This window comes from Festucalex cinctus, chromosome 14, assembly GCF_051991245.1.
Source record: "Festucalex cinctus isolate MCC-2025b chromosome 14, RoL_Fcin_1.0, whole genome shotgun sequence".
NCBI classification, from domain to species: Eukaryota; Metazoa; Chordata; class Actinopteri; order Syngnathiformes; family Syngnathidae; genus Festucalex; species Festucalex cinctus.
This window is the reverse complement of record NC_135424.1, coordinates 18,967,304-18,992,709: the sequence shown is the minus strand read 5'-3', so window position 1 is coordinate 18,992,709 and position 25,406 is coordinate 18,967,304. Positions and strand designations below refer to the sequence as shown.

The 25,406-nt window shown below is 40.5% G+C and overlaps 2 protein-coding genes across 4 annotated transcripts in view; one reads left to right on the top strand and one right to left on the bottom strand.

Moving 5' to 3' along the window:
* antxr1d (ANTXR cell adhesion molecule 1d) overlaps positions 1-23,153 on the bottom strand; it is a 30,958-nt gene extending 7,805 nt beyond the window's left edge. Inside the window, exons 1-17 of the mRNA XM_077494495.1 lie at positions 22,796-23,153; positions 18,410-18,481; positions 18,211-18,282; positions 16,723-16,804; positions 16,592-16,622; positions 16,455-16,528; positions 16,092-16,160; positions 15,925-16,005; positions 15,800-15,860; positions 8,707-8,805; positions 6,946-7,015; positions 2,875-2,953; positions 2,545-2,640; positions 2,415-2,453; positions 1,437-1,535; positions 1,205-1,369; positions 1,034-1,114 (exon numbers count right to left, since the gene is read on the bottom strand). Of these exons, the coding sequence (XP_077350621.1) occupies positions 1,034-1,114; positions 1,205-1,369; positions 1,437-1,535; positions 2,415-2,453; positions 2,545-2,640; positions 2,875-2,953; positions 6,946-7,015; positions 8,707-8,805; positions 15,800-15,860; positions 15,925-16,005; positions 16,092-16,160; positions 16,455-16,528; positions 16,592-16,622; positions 16,723-16,804; positions 18,211-18,282; positions 18,410-18,481; positions 22,796-22,953 (1,428 nt within the window). The 5' untranslated portion in view covers positions 22,954-23,153. The remainder of the gene's footprint in view (positions 1-1,033; positions 1,115-1,204; positions 1,370-1,436; positions 1,536-2,414; positions 2,454-2,544; positions 2,641-2,874; positions 2,954-6,945; positions 7,016-8,706; positions 8,806-15,799; positions 15,861-15,924; positions 16,006-16,091; positions 16,161-16,454; positions 16,529-16,591; positions 16,623-16,722; positions 16,805-18,210; positions 18,283-18,409; positions 18,482-22,795) is intronic.
* The window catches only part of znf488 (zinc finger protein 488), a 33,444-nt gene that overhangs the window by 4,818 nt on the left and 3,220 nt on the right, over positions 1-25,406 (top strand). For 2 of the 3 annotated variants that reach the window (XM_077494498.1, XM_077494497.1), the window contains one exon: positions 20,256-20,577. In XM_077494498.1, coding sequence (XP_077350624.1) covers positions 20,513-20,577 — 65 coding nt within the window. In that variant the 5' untranslated portion in view covers positions 20,256-20,512. Of the gene's footprint in view, positions 1-20,255; positions 20,578-24,845; positions 25,013-25,406 lie in introns of those variants that run through there. The other variant, XM_077494496.1, reaches the window with a different exon arrangement.

Genomic DNA, 25,406 nt, shown 5'->3' with positions numbered 1-25,406 from the left:
TTGACAAGTATACTTGTCAAAGGCAGTGAATGAGTTTTAACAAGGCCTCTTGGCAATGTGTCTGTGTAAATCCTTGTGCATTTCTTGCATTTTAAAATTTTGACTTCACACATTTATTGCATTTGCTGCCATATCTGTCGCTACTCAAAGGTTGACCGACAGCGGCTCTTCGACGAGACGTCATTGCAGTCTTTTATCCCCGCTACGCCTTTCAGCGGAATCCTGCTCTCACTTGCTGAAATAGTGCATCCCCTCCCCTTCCTCCTCCTTTTGTGTATATGTGAAGAGTAGTTTCATTTTTCTCAGTTAATGGGGCATGAAGGCATTTGTGCTCATTGTTGGGGCATTTCTTAGAAGTGACTCTAAAAACCTCTGTCCTCACAAAGATGAATTGTGGAAGGAAAAAAAAAAGCTATGAAGTGGGGATGAATCCACTGATGGCGACTTCTTTTATAGACTATAGACGGCGCAAACTGTTACATGCGAGAGAGATGCGACACAGGGGACAAATTGACACATTTTCCAATGGCGAGTGACAATGACACCATTGACAACTGCAGATGTTACGCCATGGCAACCAGCATGATGATGAAAACATGTCCTCGGGGTTATAGGGGTGCAGTACAAGGGTCCAAGGTTAGAAAACAGGCGCTGCTTTGCTCTATCTAGTTGTGTTAGACCTTTGTTTGATGTGTCACCGCCGCAATGGTGGTTGACAGTACGGCACAGCTTTAGAAATGTTCCATAAAAAGTGAGGCTTGGCACCAACGGCGGCATTGATGACATGATGGGAATCAAGAGGCCATTTTACAGGCAATGTACTGCTGCTGTCATGTGTACACTGACACGTTGGAACGTGACTGCAGATGTTTTCTATCTTTGAGAGCGTGATGAAACGGAGCTTTAAGTGGTCACTACCGCCTCCCCCCCCCCCCCCCCCCCACCCCCCAAAATATCCATAATTATAGCTATAATGCCAACGTCTGGTGCGCACATTTTGTTTTTGGCGCACGCTAAATGAAGCATCACTCACCTGGTCACCAGGCTGAGGCCTCATCAGAGAGACTTGGTCGTAGCCTCTTCGAAAGAGAGCCCACAGAGCGTCTAGCTTGCCCTGGAAAGTGAAGGGAGTGTGCCCACATAAATAATTCATTAAAATATTGAACTTGCTTACATAGAGTTTGCACATCATTTGAAGACAAACCTGAATGGGCGTGTACCACCTCCTCCGCTGGGTGGGCCGGCGGTTGGGTTTGCGAGGCTTGGGTTCATAAGGCTCAAATTCCTGCTCGGGCATCTTGACGACTGCATTTTTGGGTTTGTCCAGCTTGGCGCCCTCCTCGGTGGAGCCCTTCTCTCCCCAGCGCACCTGCATGAAACGCATCAAAAGTGCTGACCGTGTCCGTGTGTGTGCACGTGTACCAGCATGCGTGTACCTCCATGCGTTTAATGCCTCCCACTCCTCGTCCTCCGTAGTAAGATGCGTCCACTGTGGGCCACCTCTTCTTGGGCATCCCATCTTCATCGTCTGATTCCTTAAAAAAAATAAATAAATAATAATTTCAAAATATGCTTGCAATAGCCGTTTAAATGCATTTATTTTGATACTAACCGGAACAAAGTTTCACACAGAAGTGATGTAATCATAGACCGATATGTTTTTTTTTTTCTTTTCTCAGTGCTGATGCCAATACTAATTATTAGTACGCAAGGAGGACGATTGTTTTTTTTTTTTTTGCAGTAAAAGAAAAATTCTTAGCAACAAAATAAATTAATAATAATAATAAGCATGTTTGTTTTTTGTTTAATGATTTTCTTCTAATTTAAACAGAAAATAAACAGCTTTGTTTGACAAATTGAACAAAAAAATACTTTTCTATAGTAAATACCAGTAGTTTTCCAAAATTTTAACATAACTGAAATGTTAAACTTTTCACTTGTTTTAATTTGAACAAAAACAAAAAGTGCAGGGAATTTCTAGTGTCAGCAGCATCTCTTGTAAAGTTTGTAAAAGGTTTCAAAAGATGCTCGCAAATAGTGGAAAAACTGTCAAAGTATATTCAAAATTTCTTTATAAGAAGAAAGCCTGTTTGCAACCAGCAAAAACTGTCTGTGAACATCTTTGCAACCTTTTGCAACATTTTACAAACCCCGATGAAAACCTTAAATGTATTAAGTTTGCAAACATTTGCCACTCAGAGAGATCGATACCAGCTTTATCGGCCTTCAGATTTGTTAAAAAAATAAAAATAAAAAAATTAAAAAAAAAGGCTGACGTTGATTTCTAATTTGTCATTAAAATCAAAATAGTTTGTTTTTAATATTACAGTGGTTAACCTGTTTTTACACATGTACGACCATGATCAAATGCACAATTCAAAATAATTTTAAAGTATAGTGTATTATATACTTACGGGTTCTGGGGGAGGTGGAGGGGGAGGTTCTTTGATGACCTGAATGCCAAGAAATAAAAATTGCATGAACGTAATGGGCCCAAAAGAGTTTGTTTGCAAATGAAGCTAAAATGCTGACGTGTCAATTTACCACAGTGCAGCACAGAGGCCAAAACCACCACATGAGCAGCAGGGCCAACAGCAAGAACACCACCAGTAGTGAAATCAGCACGATGGTGCCGTCAAACTGCACAAACGACACGCACACATACAATGACGGCGATGCAATTATACCAAGTGAAAGTCAAACAGAGCAAAACTTGTGCATTCCAGTACTCACAGCCTCCTCTGATGACACACAACAGAGGAGACGTCAGAAAGAAGAGAGGAAGAGGACTGGAGGGAATCCAAAAGAAGTTTTGAAAGGAAAAGTGAAGTTTTATTAAAGTACAGGTCAACAATGCACACGTGATATACTCACACATTCAGTAGTTGTGATGTGAACCGAGCTGGTGATGTAGGAGATGCCCTCATTCATGCTCACCTGCAGGTAGATGACCCTGCAAAACACGACAGAGGCGACACACATGACACGGGCTTACTTGGACGACTTTAGTTCATTGTACACGCTTGCCTGAGGCAGCCTGTACATTCCTTCTGTGCTCTGTCCATACTTGCACGCTCTAAAACGCTGACATGGACGCTTTCCCAAAATCCACAAAGAGGTCATGGGAGTTCCCCGCCTTTCAGACTAAATCTCCTCTGAACAGAAACCACAAACCTGAAAGCTGAATGATGTCTAATTTATCTGCAGATAAGAGAGACTTTTGGGCGGGTGAACAAATGTTTTTGTAGATGCTAAGCCTAACTTTGGGATTCAGGCATGAATAATGCAATAAAAATGTTTTTGTTTTTTTTTTAAATGGGCAAAATGCCTTATCCAGTGCAAGAAATGTATCCAAAATTCTGTCTTTTCAATAAAAAGTTTTTATTAATCGGCAAAGTGTTTAAAACCAATATTTATATATCCTGTCGGTCTGATAAGATTTTCAGACCCACATCTTGCAACAACAGCGAACTTCTCATCTGCAGTTGTTGGTGTAGCTACTTGTACTTTAGGATACCTTTTCAAATAAAAAAAGTGAATATTTTTAAGACAATAATAATAAAAAATATTCTGTTCATTCAAGGACATACGTTTCATCTGGATTTGGTAGCGATTAGGGTTTTGTGAACATTTTCACATCAAGATTGATAGCACTCAGTCACCACTGACCAAACTGGGGCCACAAGCATTTTTTGGCCCCCCAAAGATTGTTTTTCCATTCTTCTGGGTAGTACTTTTGCGGACAGAATTTTGGACGACATGTCTCGTGATCAGTACAATATGATGATGAACCAGCTACAGAAATAAAGATCAATTCTCTTGATACATTTGTGAAACACTGGTGGAGGTTTGTATTTTAGGCAACAGTTATAATCTAATATGACTTTTTTTTGACAGCTAAATGGATGGGTTTAATTGTTACAGACCAAAACAAAACATGCTAGCAGCTAAAGTGAAAAGATAAATTGTTTGCTTGAGGAGTACAATATCATGTAGCATTTAATGCTAACAACCAGCAACAGAAATAAAACTCAACTGACTTGATAAGTTTGTGAAACACTAATGGAGATTGTATATTAGGCAACAGTTTTAATCTATTATGACTTTTTAAAAAATTTATTTATTTTTTTTAATGGCTGAATGGATGGCTTTGATTGTCAGACACCAAAACAAAAGATGCTAGCAGCCAGTGAGAAAAGGCGGCAGCTGCAGATTGTAGTTCTTGGGTTAGGGAGAAGAGCGGTGAAAGGCTTCTTGTGCTCTGCTTATGGTTTGGGGGGACAGAGACAAGGGGGGCATTGAGCTTTTGGGTCCACATTTGAGGAGAGGGTGGTGACAGGGGGGAGGTCACTGCAAGGTGGGGTGTGGATGGAGAGCATGTGGGGGATGGGATGAAGAGGACCTTTTCTGTCTGAAATCCCTTCAGCACTATCAGACACCATGAGACCCTCCCATCACCCATTGACTTCCTCACCCACCAACACTATGTTTGCCCTCCTCCATCCTCTCAATACAACTGTGCCTTGACTCATGCTGTCACCAACTTGGGAGTAGAAAATCGGCAGTGCAGGTGCCACTCTTAGATTTCGCCCCCATCATACGGTCAGGGGACATGCTGCTATCAATCTCTATCAATCATCATCTCCCCACTATAAGTGTCTGCCCTGTGTTTTGTGTGTGTGTGTTTGTGTCGTCGCATCCGGAAGGATTGCAGTCAACACGGATTTATGTGAAGCCAGCATCAATGACTTCATTCTAAGAGACAAGGCTCAGATAGAACAGGAGGGTATTGAGGGGCTTCGAGGTCTGGTTGGCAGCCTAAAGTGCTTCCCAAACGAGTGGAAGAGGATATAGCTGTAAATCCCATTTTTCAATTCCTGTCGAAGAAATAAATCTGACTGTAATTGCACCTATTGTGTGAGCACTAGGTGTGTTCCTTCACAGCCCATCAGGCAGTAGTTGGCCTCCTCATTGAGCCCTTTAGCCATTCACAGCTGACTTCCTCTTTAGTAGAACGCAAGGGTGTCAAACACTGCTGACTGTGCAGTGATAGGCTTCAGCTACATGGAAAAATTCACTCCTCTGGGCACTGTGTGATGATGGTGCACCACATTCTCATCTGGTCTCGCACAAAAAAGTTTTTACAACGAGTGAAGGCTTCACTCTACAGGCACGGTTATTTTCGGACTGGCCAGTGGCCATAATTACGGTTCAACTAGCTTCCAGATGAACTGGCTCCCGATTCCAGCTCTGGCTATTACGGCAATATCAGTCCAGTAATTTTGTGCTTCGTGTCTGCAGATTTTTCACAAGCTGACATCTAGGTCAATTTTTATATAGTTTTTTAACTTTTATTTATTTATTTATTTATTTATTTATTTATTTAATATTCACAATTTCTTGCAGTCTATCGAGAGTGGCAAACAAGCCGTTGTTTTTCACGTCTTAATTGAAAATTTGAAAATGTGTGAGGTTAATTCAGAATGACTCCCACTCCCGTTCCGCTCCTATTTTGGAGATCAGCTTAATAATAATAATAATAATAATAATAATAACAATAATAATAATAACAATAATAATAATCTAAAAAAAACAAAAAAAAAACACACATCAGTCCAAGTGTTCCCCCCCCCCCCCCCCCCCCCCCGTCGTACGCAACAATCCTGCTCCCGTCAGCTCCCTTGATCCTGTCCTGTCCCAATCCCGTGATTAAAGATTATTTTGACTCCCATCCCGCAGGCAACCCAAGAGCCATGGGATTTCCCCCCCCCAAAAAAGTCTTTAGCCTTTACCACACACATCCATGGAGCATCAACTCTGTCTACCTGTGCCTCAATCAAATCCAGGAAAATCAAGTAACCACTCGTTAGACCTGGCTTTACCGAGTCTAAAATTTTGTCTTTAGATGCACCGGGGGGCATGGAGGGGTAACGTATCTATCAAATTCACAAACATGCTAAACGAGACTTGCTTCAGCGTGAAAATTAAGATTTGCCTGTTTTTAGGCCGCGTGCAGTATACTATCTGTTACCAAATTGCCAGATGTGCTGGGGGTGCGGCAGCTGTGTCTGGTGGAACGCCCAGAAAGGGAACGTGGACCCAAAGACATTTAGACCAGAATTGACCCGGCACGAAAACTGAGGCCTAAATTGAAAAACTGATAATACAAATGCATAATTCTTTCTTTTTTGTCTACAACACATTTTCTTGGAGAAATTGAGCCTATCCCCCGTTGACTACTTTCCAAATGCGTCTGTCATGTTAGTTATTAGTATATGTATTGCAGTGTTTCCCTGTGAACAAACTACTTTGCAGACGAGCTCAAATTCCACAAGAAATCTGAGTGACAGCACCAAGACAGATGATGACTGGGAGGTGTCTGAAGCCGCAGGGCAGCAGTGTATAATTATGCACAGGACTCCGAGGCAGCGGGGTCGGGAATGCTGCTGGGCCTCGGTCCACTTGGAGCGCAGCCCAAAGCCGCGCTCTGTCTGCCCCACTCGAAAACTTCCTCTCGCAATCACCGAGGGCGGGGCTGCAAACGCTTGCAGGAAACTTTACACTTGCCGGACGCCTCCCCTTACACTCTTTCTCTCTCCAGAAAGTGTCAGCCACAGATTGGGATGCAACACAGATGGGCACGCATGTTAATATTTACAACCATAAACAAAAGGGGTTGGAGGGGGGGGCTGTGAAGCTCTAAACCAGGAGGCGCTCATTAAGTCGTGTTCCTGGGCTCTCCTCCTGTGATTGGTGTCTCTTTTCGTTAGCTGTGACAAACTCTGATTGATCGCACTCGCTCAGCGACTTTGGCCGAGACGCTTTCAAGGACAAGTGGCTTGGCATTTACACCGGACTCACGCAACCAGCTAAGATATAAGCAACTAAGTTTGGTCTCACTGTAAAAAGTGTGAGGGTAAAAATCACAAGTGATGTGTGACTCACCTCCCCGTTTCTTCGATAACAGGAGCAGGACAGAGAAGGAATGTATCTTCTATTCCGGCTGGTCTCTCATCTGCAGTAAAATAATGGTTCAATTTCAGGGTTTTTGTTTTTTTGGCAGACAAGGAATATGTTCTCGCTATGCTTTACTGTACAGTAAAAAAATCCAAAGTTAAGGATAACTGAGGTTTTGCAATTTTATATTTGACCAACATTTTGGTAAAAAAATAAAATAAAATAAACTTCAGCGTTCCATGACAAAATTAATCAACATAGGAACAATCGCTAATGCTAAATGCTATCTTGGCTGACAGTCAAACAAGTCAATGCATTCATAATTATCCAACTTTTTTTGCTCGATCCCGACAGCTGTTGGAAGCTCGTTATGTCGTTTACTTCGCACCGGTCACGCATTGTAAAATTGGAACTATGCCGTTAGAATGTCAGTTTGCATTGTCTGACCGGTAGCCACAGTAGATCGTAGGACTACATTTCCCATGACTTAAACACGAAAGCAGGAAGTAGTTTTAGTTCTGGTCAACACCTGCTATTGATTAGATATGAATGAGAACGCAAACGTGAATTTAGAAGTAAATAGAAAGGAATTTAACAGTTAAATTCCCTTTTCACTCTTTTACTGCCTCACGTTATCAAAAAAAAGAAAACAGCCGATTTCAAGCACTTAAACTCATTTTTCAAGGCAAAAAGAATATTGTGTGCTATTACTACATAAACATGGACTGCGTTCCATTCTTTCATTAGAGGAAAAAAAAGCATGTTTCTACATTATTCTGTTCTTTAGTAATTACCATTTGAAAATAGGTCATTTGAGTGACGATGAAGCGAAAATAGAAAAACAAAGAGAAAACAAGCTTTTTTGCGAAAAGATACATTTTGTGCACAACGGTGACTTTGGCACTAATATTTTTTTGTTCAGTGTCGCTCTGAATTAGATCCAAGCCTTGAAAATGTTCGATTTTATCATATCCGTCATGTTTCATTATTTGATACAACTTGAGCCCATTGAAAAGAGATACAATGCTGCCATCTGCTGGCCATAGTTAGTGGCTGTTTTTGATTCCACAACTCCATTGACCAGCAGCAACCGCTGCACTTGGACGTTGCACTTCCCACTGACTTAAAAAAAACAAAAAAAAACAAAACACATAGATGACGTCAATTAACGTTTATGGCGGCATACATCGTGATTTTACTAATCGTTACTAAACGTTTTTAGCAGTCAGAGTTAATGGATTTATTGTATGAATCACAATGACAACTGACAGGGATACCAGGACGGCACCTGTGTAATACAGGACAAAATGAGGTTAGCGAAACCCGCCAGGATGTGCGAACCAAGGCTAAAAAAAAAACGAGACTGTCCCGATCAAAACGGAACATGACACCTATTCCAAAGGAAGGACCAACTACAACTAGGGGAACAGATTCTTTCTATTTTCATAGTTTCCGATGGGAAAATATCTGCACAGGTTGATCCCTTTTGTTTATAGCTTTTCATTTTGATGCTTGTCACAAAAAATATGTTGTTTAAAAAGAGGAGATAATATAATGTACAGCAATACAATTAGAAATAATTGTATGCACAATCCGACGTTGACATCAAGTTAATTATTAAATAGAAGGTCAATATTGATTTGTCGTTTTTGCAGGTGAAAATTCATTAAGTCACAAATTAATTCCATATTCCTCCTAGCATTCCCAACCATGATCTGGACTTGGAATGCTTCGGCCACCACAACTTACCTACAGTGTGTGTGTCATTTAGCTTGAAGCTGCAGCGGACCTGGTCGATGTTTCTTGCATGGAGAAAGCCGTTTCCTCTTACCACCACCTGAAAGTTCTCTAAGAGACAAACACTGCCGTCATTTTATTTCATACACAACAACATGAAGACATTTTTTCTAAGAAAAGAAGTGAACAGTCAGCAATGTAAGACTTTCATAAGACTCAGGATCAAAGGGAAATGATCGCCATTATGTTGAGTGCTTACAGCCATTTCCTGCGTGCCTCATTACGGTTTGTTTATATTCGTGCGTAAAGTCCATAACATGCTCCAATGGTGCTAATGCTGAAAGTGCTCCTATTCCAAAATATCTTGGTACGTGTGCGCGCTAGCCACGAGGCGTGTGTGCATGGTGCGTGTGCGTCTATGACCTTTACTTTCCCTCGGGTGCTGTTAAAGTGCACTGACAGGGCCTTGCCAGCATATGCCGCAGTGTCTATGTGGCTGCTTCTCAGCATATGCTGGCGAGCGGGAAGAAAACACTTGGTTAAAAAACATGCCTGCGGGGCTGACAACAGCACAGCGCTGTCAAAGTGGGTCTGACCTTACCTATGGCACAACACATGACGTCTGCTCATGTTGTGTGTTTGTGTGGATGCAGCTTGTACTTGTTTTTTTTTTTTTTTTTTTTTTCCATTTTCCTTAGCCAAGTATAAGCGTATAGTGTGTTTGCACTCTGACTGTGCACCTCTCGCATCCTCCCGGCTAATTGAAATGAACATCGGTCACACCTTTAACATTTAAAAACGCCAGCGTGAAGATCACTGCATTAAAAACACAGTCGGGTGGGTGTTGGCGTATACGTGACACTACTTTTTGAAAGGTCATGCCAGGCACTACACAAGTCTCTGCTACAAATCTAGACATATTTAGTTAGATGTTGAAATGTTAATGCTTTATATATATTGTAGTTGTATCAGGCTATTAAAATTTTTAATCGTAATAAATTGCATGACTTCAATAGCTAACTCATGATTAATCACAAATTTTATATCTGTTGTAAATATACAATAAAATTATATTAATGTAAGTTTTCATACGCGTGTTAACAAAAGTGGGGAAAATGTTAAACTAATAGAAATATGGCTGCATCTTTTAGTCATTGATACAGTAATTTCACAACCATCCATAAAATTGAGTTAAAATTAAGAAATGTACTGAACTGTAAAAAAATTAGTGTGATATTGATTTGTGTTTAGGTCATTTTTATGCCACTAGATGGCATAATTGCATTTGTAAGATGTTGGTGACAGCTCAGTGCATTTTTCTTTTTATATTAGAGCTATCTGATCTTTAACATGAAGTAACTTGTGAAATTCTGCACATTTTTAAAATTGTAAAATACAGCTTGACCCCAGTCTCCACAATTATATGCATTATTATTAAATGTATTACTGCTAAATTTTAATGTGGATGTGTCTGCTGCGTTGTGACTGGAATTTCCCCATTACAGGTTTTCCAAGTAAGGGACGCTCATTAATCTCATGTTAAAAAAATTAGTGGTGTTAAAGGAACTTCAAATTAACTCAAAATTAACACATTAATTTTGACACCCCAAAATAGCCTACTTATATATTGATATGAGATCTATTTTGTTTGAAAGGAAATTTAATGCACATTTATGTTGTAGTGTAATTTGCTTTTTGCATACATTTTTTGTACCATATTTTTACAAATAGAGCATAAGAAAGTCAAATTTTGTACAAATGTTTAAGATATTAAACGATACCAGCATTATATTACAGACTATGGAGAAATGTAGCGAAATAGCTTTGAGCTAGAGACAAGGAAAGATCATTGACAGAACTAATTAAGATTGCATAGATTCTAAGGGTGTCACGATTTCGATTTTTTATCGAAATCGATCGAAATTACGTCACGATTTCGAGCATCGAAATAGAGAGAGGACACACGATTCGATGCCCCCCCCCCCCCGCGCCCGCCGCCACCGCCGCCACCGCCACCTCCCAGGAAAGCAAATGAGACGCAGCCATTCAGCTACTAGCTAACGGCACTTGTTAGCTGACTTCTCCTGCAGTCATGATGGCAAGCGCGGACAGACACAGCAATGGTGCTTCAAGCCGCTCCTGCTTCTCTCGTCACCAGTTTGGAAACATTTTGCGTTCCCGGTGAGTTATGTCGACAACGTTCACGTTGTCGATAAAAAGACCACAGTTGCAAGATATGCTATGTGCGCGTACTGTACTCGGCCACGGTGTTACGCCCGGCTCGTCAAGGGGAAGGGAAGTAACACAATAACAGAAAATATAGAGTAGATAAACACGGGTCGACTTTAACATCTGAGTAGTTTTAATTGAAATTTCAGGCAGGGGTTTGACAAGGGAGTGAAAGTGGAAGGTGAACAAATAATAACCGCATTTGACAGAACTGACAGAACGGAGGAGAAACAATAACTAATAGGGGTATAATACACGGATACACAATAGCGTCGCGCTGGCACAGTCGTCCAATCGGAGTGTCGCGCTGGCACAGTCGTCCAATCGGAGTGTCGCGCTGGCACAGTCGTCCAATCGGAGTGTCGCGCTGGCACAGTCCTCCAATCAGAGTGTCGCGCTGGCGCATTCAAACTGAATGGCCCGAGCCGCCAGCCGTAACAACGGGAAACACGACAAACATGACGGGACATTTACGCAGGCATCACAAAGATTTAGATTTATCAAATTCAACTAGAAGTGGGAAAACAACGGTCCAACCAACTATTTCATCCTCATTTACAGTGAAACTTCCACACACTTCAGCTCGCGCGAAACGCCAGATCCATAGGTCTATTTATAGCAGCAGACCTGCAGCCTTGGAAAACGCTGGATTCAAACATTTAATTAGTGTACTTGAACCACGCTACAGTATGCCCAGCAACTGTAAATGTTGGGATATAGTTTGTTCAGGCTGTATTTGTTCCATGACTTTGGATACAATATATTTTTTGTTGTTGTTGCACATTGCACATTATTTTAAGAGGAACGCACAGCACACTGTTGTAACCAAAAACAGTCAATAGATGGCAGGCACCCACTGTGACTTTTTGTTTTTGTTTTTTTATTTTTTATTTTACACTTCAGTAAGAACAAGACGGTTAACTTTATATTGTAAATAAATTCTTTGAATTTGATCATTCCTGCCTAATGTCAATTATCATATATTACATAAATTTACACAAAAATAATATGGAAATTGCATCACCTATATGTAGCCGATCTTTTGAAATAAGATTTACTGTACAATGAATAGAACCAATGATCATAGACTAGCCTTAGCCTACAGAAGCATATGCCTCTGTGTTATAAAGTGGGGGAGCGGAGAAAAAAAAAAAAAAAAAAATCGAAAAAAAAATCGAATCGTGACCCCAAAATCGAAATTTAAATCGAATCGTGGAGTTGGCGAATCGTGACACCCCTAATAGATTCCCACAGCATAAACTTGGACGCAAACAATGTTGTGGCGTGATTACATATAGAGTCTACTGGGAATGAGATGCTGTCTCCACATAAGATCATAATATGGATTAAGTTTACATTTTCCTTCACGATTCAGTTTTTGCACCTTTGTAGGTGTTGATGCTTCGTGTGAACAATAGCATGATGAGCCACCTTCTTTATATCTCGAAAAAGGGAGGCATTCATTTCGAGGGCTGTGTTTCTCTTAACTGAATGACACAGCAAGTGATTAATTAGGACTGCATGCTACTAGTAAAGTGAGGTCACACTAAATACTTGCCACTATTGCAACTCTACTAAAATATACATCAAGCATCTTTGTGTATACTCGCCAAGAAGCCAAAAGTTCCTCAAAGGGCTTATTTACTTAATTGAAGTTGAGCTATGAGAACACACAAACAATGCATGCAATATAGTCATTTCCTGTTTCGCCCACTCTCCTCTTGGACTCTGTTTTAAGTTTGGGCCTTAATCACAATAACCAGAGGCATAATTGAGCTATCATTTGCACCAGAGCACTGAATTACACTTATGCAACTGAATGCTGTCTGAATGCAACAACTGGAGGTCTTGACATTAATTATGACTTATGCTTGTTTCCTTGCCTGATACCAAACAGCACGTTGTCTCGAGTGAATTATTATTATTTTTTTGAAACTATAATGTAAATAACGCATTGTAAGGTTATTTCAGCAAGCTGTTTTTTTGTTTGTTTGTTTGTTTGTTTTTGGTAAAAAATAACATGCGCCCCAAATTAAAAATTTAGCACTCCATCACCAAAATATCAACAAATTTTGCGTGGCATTACCAAACCTCACTTCAATAATTAATCCTGGATACTGTTTTTTTTTCTTTTATGGCTTTTTAAACACTTCCGAAAAAGTATGACATGATAGTATTCCTTTTGTCATTAAAATTTAAATGCTGTTATGAATAAGGTGTATTAAGTTAGTCCCTGTATTATCACACAGAGATGATATTAGGCTCCTCACAGACTTTCTGTCACATACAGTGGCAGGCTAAAAGGTTAATGCTGTCACAATCATGGTGGGCCAGGACTGGTGGCACCCGGCTTAGTTGTACCATACGTACTGTATGTTGCTGCCATGTCCAACTACACCTGAATGTTTGACGAGCATGAATGTGACTGTCCACATGAGACATGCATGTTTTTTTTTTGTTGTTGTTGGTTGATTGTTGTTATGCGGAGAAAGTGGGGTAAGCCTTGTCCGAACGGCGGCCCTTCAATCACGTTAGTGCGACGGGACAGCGAAGGGCAGGGCGGGGGGCCACGCAGGAAGGAATGACGGGGAGGAATGGGTGAGACGCTAATGAAAGCAGCAATCTCTGCTGTCATGTTAGATCTCAGGTTCAACGTTCTCCTTGTGTGTTTGTGTGTGTGTGTGTGTGTGTGTGTGTGTGTGTGTGTGTGTGTGTGTGTGTGTGTGTGTGTGTGTGTGTGGAATCGGTGCTGTCATGTCTGATAGTGTGGCCCAATGTTCACTGTCCAGTCTGATGGCCTGTTTGCAGGCAGCTCAGCCTGGTCACTTCACATCAGTGTGAGGGACTTGTGTGTGCGTGTGTGTTGAAAAAACTATACATGTTAAAAAAGCCTGACTTGCATACACGGAGACAATAGTGTTGATGCAATATGTTGAGATGCTGGTTATAGGATGCTGTCCAGTTCGAGACATTCACATTATCTTGAGTCACGCTACAGCAATAAATATGCGTGTAAGCACACATATTGTTTCTACATGGCTTCATTTAATAACAAAGGATGCACACTGGAGTAATAAGCTCAGCGCATTATAGTGGCTGTCCTTCATTAATTAGGCCAGAGTCAAGTTTTGGTTGGCGTGAGTTTCTTAGTTCACTGACCATTAGACTGCTCATCAATCGAATAACAAATGAGGCTGTTGGAAAATATTTGGGAACATGGCGGCTGATAAACTGGCAACAAACCAGAGATAATTATCACATGAGGACACTGATTATTGTCCTTCTCGTTGCTCTAATTATCTTGCAGCCCCTCGTTTCCGTTTCATTTAACCATTACTCTCTAGCAGTAAATGGTAGCAAATGACATTGTTTGCAGTTTTGTAAATGTAGGTGATTAAGAAGTATAGGTATTCTATTTTATTTTACTCTATGGCTATTATAGGAATGCTAAAACAACAAATCTAACAATGCACATTTTTTATAACCCTCCTGTCAGAATGACCCACTTTTAAGTTAAAGGACACATATTAACCATTCACTTTCAAACTTGGCACCAACAGATGATAAATGGTTCATTTTGACATATTAGCAATGAAACGAGTCCAGGCTCTGGCATTCCTGGGTGGAGTTTGCATGTTCTCACCGTGCCCGCTTGGGTCTTCTCCGGGTACTCCGGTCTTCTCCCACATTCCAAAAGACATGCATGGCAGGTTAACTGGGCGCTCCGAATTGTCCCTAGGTGCGCGTGTGAGTGTGTATGGTTGTCTGTCTCTGTGTGCCCTGCGATTGGCTGGCAACCAGTCCAGGGTGTACCCCGCCTACTGCCCAAGGCCAGCTGAGATAGGCTCCAGCACCCCCCGTGACCCTTGTGAGGAATAAGCGGTCAAGATAATGGATGGATGGAAACAGGCTGGGTCAACCCGACCAATTTTAAAGTTTAAGAACTACAAATAAGTCGTTTTTTGGAAATAAACTTTTTTAAATTTGTAATTTTAATTCCGTAACTTCAAGAAAAGACAATTAAAATGGCTCAATTAGAAATATTTGCATTGAAAACTGTTAATCGTGAGCTATAATTCATTATTGGGGCGCTTATGGAACATTAAACATAGCCCGGGTCAAACTGACCCCTTTCAAAGTTCAAGAACTACAAATAGTAGTTTTTCGTGATGAAACTTGCGTTGGTTCATTTGAAATATTTGATAATTTTATTGTGATGTATTTTTATCATTAAAATATAGCCTGGGTCAAATTGACCCGGAACATTATTGCTGTTCCTGAGAAACTGACCTAACAGGAGGGTTTAAAAAAAAAAAGAAAAATCTCGTAATGGATCATTTTCTCCATTGGTCATCCTGGGAGCAAGGCTGCAAATGCACTCTCCTAAGTGATTCCTAATAAGGTCATGTCAAAGCTCATCCATCCTGTGGATTCACATAGAGGCTATTGCACCATCTCATTTGGCATTGGGAATTTTTTCCCCCCTTTACATCCTCAAAGTGGTATCCAAAGGCCAGCTATGCAAAGATGGGAGACGAGACCGAAGGTTGAAGGAGGCTATTCAACATATGATGTGACAAACTAGGCCAGGGAGCAAGCCATGCTTAAAGATTCATGGCTAATTCCTCCGACCAACTCTAGTTCCTCCTCCTCCCCTTTTGGCCCACATGCTGCGGCCAAGCGACTACGCTAATCTCCCCCGGCCGTGAATGACAATACGCTGCGTGTCACCGCGCGGCCATGAGCGTCTGTGCGATTACTCAACTTTGCGGTGCGCTCCAGAGGCTTTGGATGACTGTCGTCTGACACAATCACGCCCACGCATTACTGCGTCAATGCCTTAACGAGGGAACCTTGCTCACCGCACAGCCCTTACCTCCCGCGCACACACTGGACGGCTCAGCTGCGAGGATCTCAATGCAGGACTTCTTGATGATCTAAAACGCAAGATAACGCAATTTAGTGTGTTTCTGTGTGTATGTGTGTGCTTGTGTGTATTACCGAGTCAATGATTCCCCTGAGGGCTTGGAAGCCCCCCCACACAGGAAACACATGTTCCATAGTGTCCGCAATGGTCGCAAGCTAGGAAAAAACATACACAAACAGACAATGTTGTTTTTGCTTTGTTGCATATTTATAAATATTCGTTTCACTTCTGTGCTTCCTACCTGGGTCTGGTTGAACTCTTTGACCCCTACACAGTAAACAATGGCTCCCATAGACCTGGCCCTTTGAGCCTGTGAGGGTTGAACACATAAACAGAAAAAATGTAGGAAAGCCAAAAGAGTCACCAGCCATCTTGTTGTGACTTGCAGCATCTGAAAAAGCCATTAGAAATGAACGCGCTGCAAAAAAATAACATAAAATTAAAAAAAAAGAGGCTGGTTGCTGCATCTACTGTATTGAGTATTGACTCAACATTACCATAGCAAGTGAAATGGACTCATTGAATAGCTTTGCAGTCACAAACTTGAGTCTATGGTTTAGATCCCCGGATGCTCAAAAAAAATATAAAAAAAAATCCATATTACCTCTCGCTGAGCTGTGTCAAACTGCCACTCGTTCAGTTCCCCGTCAGTCAACGCGATGATAACACTGGCTGCCCCTGTGAAGCATGCAAAATTCAAGACCTGTGAAGCAATGAACATTGGCAGTAGAAAGCGTTTACCTTGATTTTCTTGATATATCTGTGCATTTGCCTGCCAACACAGAGATATCATTAGTCTGAATATTATATTAGTCTCTTCAATTGTGCTGTTTGTAGATAATGAATGCAACCATTTTCCAATTTGCCCCTACCATTTCCAGGCCAAGGTTCATAAATGTGTCTCCTCCAGCAATTACACGTTTTAGATCTCGAAGCCCTCCAGTGATGGCCTCCCTGAAGGGTACAACAAAAAAGAAGCATCAGCAAAAATCACGCCAGAAGGAATATGAAAAACAAAAAATATTCCCAGTGAAACAAATGTAAACCTCGAGGGTAGAGAGAAATTCCAGCAGAGTAGTAGATGTGTGCGCTCATAAGAGGAATATTGACACCAGGTGAGGCGTGCAAATGATATCACAATGTTTGCAAACAAATGACTGCCGTTAATCTTCTTGCTGTTATGTTTTAGTTGATTTATAGAATGTAATTATTTTTGTTTACGTGGGTTTCCCCTTTTCCTCATTCGCGTAAACTACTGCTGAACAGTTTCTCTGAACTTTCATATTTGAAATAAGCAAAAATGTATAATGGACTCATTTGTTTACCGGTACATTATTAAATTTGCTATGTGCAAAAAGAACATTTTCTTAACAGGCCTCTGTTACTTTATGATTAATTGTAGTTAGGAAATAATTCAGATGCAATTAGATTAAATTTTAGATTACTTTTCAATTTTCATATTACAAATAGTTGTAATTAGTTGTTTTGTGATACTGTGTATATTGAGCTTAATCTCCTTTTTTTGTATGACTTTATGCCAGCAGTTATTAATGTTAGTTTGGTGTAAAAGAACAGTATGAAAATATGCATTAAATTATAATTAGAATATTCATTGTCATTTCAAAGTGAACCATGTAATTATTGCAAAATATATTGTGCAGCATGTACACCATTTGCAAAGTTTGCAGTCTATTTAGAACAGGGGTGGACAATTTCGGCCCTTGAGGGCTGGGTTTGCCCACCCTTGATTTAGAACATGATATAGTTCTTACAATTTCCTGCAAAAACACCAAAAACTTGATGCACAGTATATTTGAGTCTGTGGTGCAGCTTGTTATTTCTTATAATGTCATGAGGCAGTGATGAGGCCTTTTGCTTTGGCCATATTATTAAAAAAAATAAAAAATAAAAATGCTTTGCCTGTGTTATGAAAAAAAAAATGGCTTAGGAGTGAAACCTGTGGTCAAGAGGAGAATGACTTCAGCAGAAACGGGATGTGGTGCTCTGCAACCTCTGAGCATTTCATCAGCTAAAAGCCCGAGGGTTGATGAATATATATATATATATATATATATATATATATATATATATATATATATATATATATATATATATATATATATATATATATATATATATATATATATATATATATATAATATTCTTAAAAAGCAGGACTGTAATTTGGATCTGCACCCAAAACTTGATGGACTCTGGCTTTTGGACTATACGCTACATTCAATTTATCATGAAAGTGAGCTTTGTATTTTCCACATAAATGTCATAAACAAATGTCACAAAAACCTCCTGGGACAGAGGTAGAGATAAACATACAATACAGATGTGTCCTGTATCTTTACCTGTTCTCAGTTAACTTCATGATGATTTTGCCATGCGTGGAGAAGACGATGAAGGACATTCTCAACATGGGACTATGAACAAACAGTTGTTTGACATTTACATTCTCAAGTCTCAAATTTGACACATTCCATAAATGACCATTTACATTTTTATGTTAGGTATTTAAGCTACTGTAAGACTGCTTGGCAAATAGTGCACCTGATAAATTTCTCTGCCAGCTGCTCCACAAAAGAGTAAATCTCGATCCAGTGATGTTTCACACTTCCAGATCTGCAAAATAAGAAAATGCAGATTTGGCTGGGATTTAGATTGTTTGAAACAACACCAACAGTCAGATATTCACACTTTGAAACACCTCCAATGAAACAGAAAACCAATGAAGAAATGCAACTTCAGAGCAAAATGTATAAACAGTTGTTAGCATTAGCATGTTGCAATTTTGGATCATGCAAGAGTGGTGGTATGTCTTTGTGGTCACATTCAGTTATGTTGCACTGTAACCTGTTAGCCTTGCTACATGCTTCTACTGTTTACATGACCATCTCCTTAATGAAGCCCAGTCCCAGGGGGGCTGCTAATGGGGGCTAATTGCTGTTGGGCCAGAGGGTTGAGGTTAGACTGGGACAGATGCAGCAGCCCGTAGCAGTGAACATGTAGCGGGCAGCTGGCCTGTGTGTGTCCATGCGCAAGAGTGTGAATGCCCGTTTGGTGGTTTGTGTGTGGCAGTGAGGGCGAACAGATGGTGATGAGCAGAGGCAGCCGAACAACAGGTTGAGGGGGAGAAAAGGCAGAAACATGGACAACAAGAGGGGTGCACAAATACCACTCAGCGGGGGGTTGCAATGACATCAAACAGCAGACACGGACAGAGGGTGAAAGTCTGAAGATTGTAACAGGTTTGAAAAAGGAAATAAAGTCAGAGCTGTTTAGATTCATGATGCCTTTCTTTTGTTCCACCCGTTTTAACCAGTCACTTCCTGCTCCACTTATCCTTTTTGTAGACAGGAGGACATGATAAAGTATCCAGGAGGGGTCTGCTCGGGACACAGGCTTCATAATACCATATAAGGGTTTCAAAGTTCTCCTTCAGTTTTAGGATTCCAAATTGGCTCAAATAAACAGAAGAGAGATTTGTAGGCAGTCATCTCTACTTGTAGTTAGTGCCATTTGGATTGTAAAGCAAAATCTAAGCACTACTTTCTTTTAGCTTCTCAAAAGTCAGGGTTGATGTGATTAATCCAAGTATGCTCATACTATATGATTAAATATTCTCTCTCTCTCTCTCTCTCTCTCTCTCTCTCTAACTCTAACTGGTTGCTCTAATTTTTTTAAGTCAAAGCAAAAAGGAATCTGCTGAGCTATGATTCATACCTCGAAAGAGTACTAAATTTGTAAGTCAAGGTACCACTGTACTTTACGCAGGGTTGTTATCACTTGACAGTTTTTTTTGTTTTTGTTTTTTTAATATATATATATATATATATTTTTTACAATGGCTAAAACAAATAGGAATGTTCTAAAGTCAGATACACCTTCAGCAGTTTGTTGCATTATTTATTAATAGGATAAAAATACAACTAATTAAGTTTTTTAGAGAGCAACACCCTGACCATGGAACCGGTTATGGCTTATTTCATTACTTTGTTATGGAAATGTTATTACAAAATCCGAACCAAACGCGGGTTGACCAGTGTTGTAGAATGGATTGAGTTCGACATTTGTGGGTGCACTGTAATGTCTGGCACGAATCCCATGTTCTGTCTCGACATGCTCTAATTCTTCTGAAGGCTCCAGTTCCACGTGATTGCCATCAACATTTCTCCTGAGATAATCCTAACTCTTCTACACATATTCTTACGTACTTAAAAAAAAACGGAGAAAGTATTCATTCTTGAGCACAGAACTCCACCACAACCTCCAACATTTTTTTTTTCTTTGTGGGTTACAAAGGAAATAGTCAGCCTGCTATTTAGTGTAGGTCAGACATTGAGTGTAGGAATGCAGGGAGCTGATGATCTTTTTTTTTTTAATTCTGTCCATCTAGATCTATTCTCTCAACATGCTGGACGCCATAGTTCTTTCCCACTGAGGTGTTGCTGAATGGGTCACTGTGTGGCATTAAAGAGGGAAAAGGCCAATAAGTTGATTTAAAAGGAAAAAAAAGAGCAACAGCTTCCTGGAGGCCTGTGGAGACATGCAGAGGTCCAAGCACCGGGAGAGCCGGCCATGCATGACGCACACTCCTCGGGCTCCTCTTAAACTTTCGGAAGCAAAGGGTAAAGAGTGAAGAGCAGCTGACAGATGTTGCCGTGGACACCCGAAAGAGTGAAATGTCATTCAAAGTGTGGACTTCAACAGCTCCTATGGTGAGTACAAGGGAAAGTGAGGACATGTGACAACAAGCTACACAATCACTAGAAAAAAAATTGATTCAAAACCTATGATTTACTCTGAGCAAATGTGGGCGTAACATTTTATCAGGTCACATCTTTTAAGCCTTTTCCGTACTCCGGTCTGCTTGTAGCACGTTTTGGCACGTCTAATCACTCTGCAGCCATGTGCATTATTTTGCAGTTGGAGCCGAGAAATGACAAAAATGTCAATTGTCATGTCTGAGCAGCTCCCAATATCCACACTGTCAGATGCACATTTTTGTACAGTAAATTACACAACAAGTGCAGTAGACTGGCAACACCATCTTAAGTGAACGTTTGACCTAAAGAAAATTGTTCACAGAAAAACTAGCGTATCTTGATTTTTGTGCCAGTGCAAGCCTTGTTTAGCGTGTTTGGGAATTTGGTAAACGGCTACGCACCATGCTTGGCATTCTGGCATGACTGAGGATGTTTCCTTTGACACGGCCCTGGCACATCTAACGATTTTAGTGGCTGAAAGTAAACAGAATTTTGTGGCTTTGGAACTAGATGCACACAAGGTGGAAGGCGGTCTTCAAGCACCCACTTCACAGCGGTGATCTGAGTTTGCCCTGGCCAACATTACATCATCCACTAGTGGAGGTCTGCTTGCAGTTCCTTATAAACCAACTTTGCATGCTTTGATCTTCTTCATGAACTCCAGTGAGTCAAATTCTGGTTCCACAGCGTCTTAACTAAGCTGAATATAAAGGGAATGAGAGGTAATGACATTGATTGGTTGGGAATCAAATCGGCTGTGTTCATGCCCACAATGGCGCAAACACCCCATGTCCAACTGCGCCAGTCTACGAAAATACCAAAAGAAAACATAAAGCGCTCAGTTAGAATGCACTTTGCCTGAGACATTGTGGGGTTGAAAATAAGGTCCTCAGTGTTATTTGCTGTCAGGTAGTTTTCAACTTTTTAATCCCTAACATGGTTCCTGTGGCCACATGGTTAGCCCTAATGCCTGTTCTAAGAATAGTTCACCTGTGATGGGACATTGTAATTACTAAGAAGAACTGGATAGCCGCCAGCAAAATGTATGGATGGACCCTTCCAAGGTTTCTGCAAGTATCATCAAATCTAATTTAATGCATTTTAACGTTTTTTTTTTTTTTTTTTTTTTTTTTTTTTTAAATACAAATGCAACTTAAAACTAATTTGATGTCCACGTCGTACTCCCTACAAACACATGGGCACACATATACTGTACATATATACATACACTGTTTTTATATTAGGGCTCTCAGTCAATTACAATTTGTAATTAATCACATGATTTCCACAGTTAACTTATGATTAATCACAAATTAATTGATTTTTTTTTAACATCTGTTCAAAATAAACAATGAATAAAATTTTACAGAAAGTTTTTAAAGTTTTACAGAATATTGCTAACATAAAAGTGGACAAATATGGTTCCTAAATGTGGTTGTATCTTTTTGTTCATTCATTAATACAGTAATTTTATGAGTAATTTGTGTTGAAGAAATGTTCTGCCACTAGGTGGCATTAGTGTTTCATGTTGGAGCTCAATTACATGAACATTGCATTTTTCTTTTCTAATTTAGAGCATTTGGTGTTTAGAACATGAAGCATTTTGTTCATTGTAAATTAGTGCTAAATCGTGTTATAGTGACTCATTTACACAAGGTTGTATAATAAATCTGACCAACTGTTGAAATGGCTGGCAGCAGCTGTGTCCGCCAGGCAGGCAGTCAGGGAGGAGTCTTCAGCCTGAAACCCAATCCTGCCTGGCCCAGCCCACATCCCATGGCTCTGTTTGCCTCGCCGCTATGAACCGGGCCAAAAGAACCACACGGACCAAATAAATAAGTAAAGAAATAAATAAGGGGGGGTTGGGGGTGTGGGAACGGGGGATGTGGTGGGAGACAAACATCAAGTCTGTGCAACACTTGAACGCATAACCGCAGTAATCTTGACCATGCACAGCCGAGTGCTTCATTGTTTTGGATCTTTGTCATCGTTTAAGAATAAACGAGGGGATTTCCAACTTGGGCTCAACTATCTCCGAGTTCTTATTTGTCCAAAATGACGCCGAAGCACCAGGCCGGTGCTCCACGCGTTCCCAGCCTACGGGGCGGTTGCGCGGCAAAGCGCAGCCGTGAGAAAGTAACAAAAGCCATAAATAATAAGCGACACTCACTTGTCCAGGACAAAGTAGAGGTCGAAGGCGCCCTGGCAGGACCTTTCCTCCTCCTCCTCCTCCTCCTCCTGCTGTTGCACTCCTTTCACCGACACATGGAGGAGGAAAAGTCCCAGCAGAAGCGTAGCGAGGAGCGTGTGCATGCGCCTCCTCGCCATCTTTCCCCGCTTGCTTTCGAACTCTCCAGCAACAGCGCCGCTACTCACTGCAAATCTTCACATTGTCCCTCCAACATCCGCTAATACATTATCGTCGCGTCTCAAGTTGCTTTCTGCTCAGTGTGGCCACGTCGTGTCGCTCTGCACAGGCGTTGACTGGAAGCCGGCCTCCTAAGAGGCTGGGGTGGGGAAAAAGAAGCATGAGGCTCTTGGACAGGATGGAGGAGAGGAGCGACACCCAAGGAGAGACTCCAAACTCCACTTTCCCATAAGGAATTAAAATAGTGATTGTCATACTTTGTTTATCGCTGGAGGAATTCTGGTGTTTTTCATATTGTTCTTTTTCTTTTCTTTGAGATATATTGTTCTAATTATTTGCAATATTGTCTTTCTCACTATTTATTTATAAAACACCTGTTTCATATAAAAATACTAGGTTTCAGAGGTTTCGTTTTATACCTCACTGTGCTGTCTCTGTCTAAACACTGGGCTATATGTACAGTATAACAACAGCACATAGAGATATGAGACAAAGAAGATGTATAGCGTCAATAGTTTTCAGATTGGATTCGGGTTCGAATTTCCCTCTCTGTGGATGTGACGTCATGTGCGCATTGTGTACAGGGTGTATGCTTGTACCGGATGGTGAAAACATTAGCCTATACTTTTTAAATCTAATTTTAGATCAATAATTCACATTATTTTTTTTATTGACTTTGACAATTATGATAAGTCTCAAATTTGTAATGAACAAGAAATGTCATTTAATAATTAATATCCATGCAGATTTTTTTTTTTAAATAATGGAGCTAACTGAGTGTCAATGTTTTTTTGTTTTTGTTTTTTTTTTAAATAAAATGTGCAGTTTAATTTTTTTTGGCCACAGGTGGCAGTAGCGATTCAAAATCGATTTTTTTGCATTCAGCAGCTTAAAAAAAAACAAAAAAACAAAAAAAACATTGGCATGCACACTAACTTTGCTTTCATCCACTTGTGTATAGAATGTATTTAAAATTCCCAAGACATGCGGTGGGATACATCATGGCCATCTACAACCTTGTATTTCCAATTTGTTGCACATTGGAATGTAAGCTTTTCAAAATGTTTCTGACATTTTTACCCCTCAATGAAATTTGATTGCACTTCAACAACAAAGCAGAATTCATTCTGAACTTCATTTCATTAAACATAATCAAGAACAAAATAACCCGCTTTCTGATTAACTGAACCGTTTGAGGCCGTCTAACCACTAAAGCATCTAAAGCTAACTAAAGTTGTGAAGCAGAAAAATCCATTAAATGCTCATTCAGAAACATTTAGACTATTCGCCCAATAGCAAACATGACACTCACTGCATCTTACCATGTATTTGTAACATTGCTGAATGTAAAGGCTCAACCATGCATGCAAGTTTTATAGAATGGTTGGATGGGACTTGTCATTTGAATCCCTTTTCGACAGGGTATTATGCTGCATTTGCAACATAACTGTCACATGATGTATCAGATGTTTATGCACATTTGGCTTGATTTTGATCTGAAGTTGAACGTGCACAGTATATCTGAATTGTGTCACTTGAACCTTGCAGTGCAGATCCTGACTTATATAGTCTCTATTTAAGCTTCTTTGTTCTTTTCAAAGACTATCCAACATTTCATAGAACTTTCGAGAGCCTACTACTGAATTACCAGTGTTCTTTTAGAATTTAGACTTTATATTGTATTATTTAATCTAATCCGGTGTCACTATATGTTTTGGGCTGTGACCTATCATCACCATTATCTGATTGCTTTCTATTCATTGGCCACTTGTCTCCTCCTCCTGGAAAGACACACAAACCAATCAGTGGATAATTTGGTTGAGGGGGTGGTGGTAGTAGTGAAATCGTCTTCGCGTTTGCATCATTGCGCCACGCACCAGCGGGTGTCGTGACGAACGGCGAGAAGTGGGAGTGGGACCTTGGAGGGGCGACAGTGCACATGAACGCTCGGTCGGATAACTTGCTCATCGTGGGACCACCTGGGAGCACATTGTCACAGAACACCATCATGTCCAGCAGGTGAGCCCACGCACCATCTGCATGAGACTTTTTTCCTATTTAGAGCAAATTGACAGTATGTTTGCAAACACGTGCTATTTTTTTGTACAATATCCTGGCGTGAATCCTGCACTTTGTTATTTTTGCGTGGGAACCTGCGATTGAACTTCATGCGCGCATGCACAGATGAGACAGTTTATGGCAGATGGAGGAAACAAAAGGAGAAACCGAGTGAAAAACTGAGACAAAGGACGTTAGTCTGGAATCTTCAGTCTGCATCGACTGTGACTGCTTGACTCAATGATGACACGCTACAGAACGACAGTTAAACGAATGCAGGCATCGTCTTTTAACCACTGCATTCCCGTATGCCCGTCAATCACATTTTATCAGCTTGTTTAGTTCATCCACAACA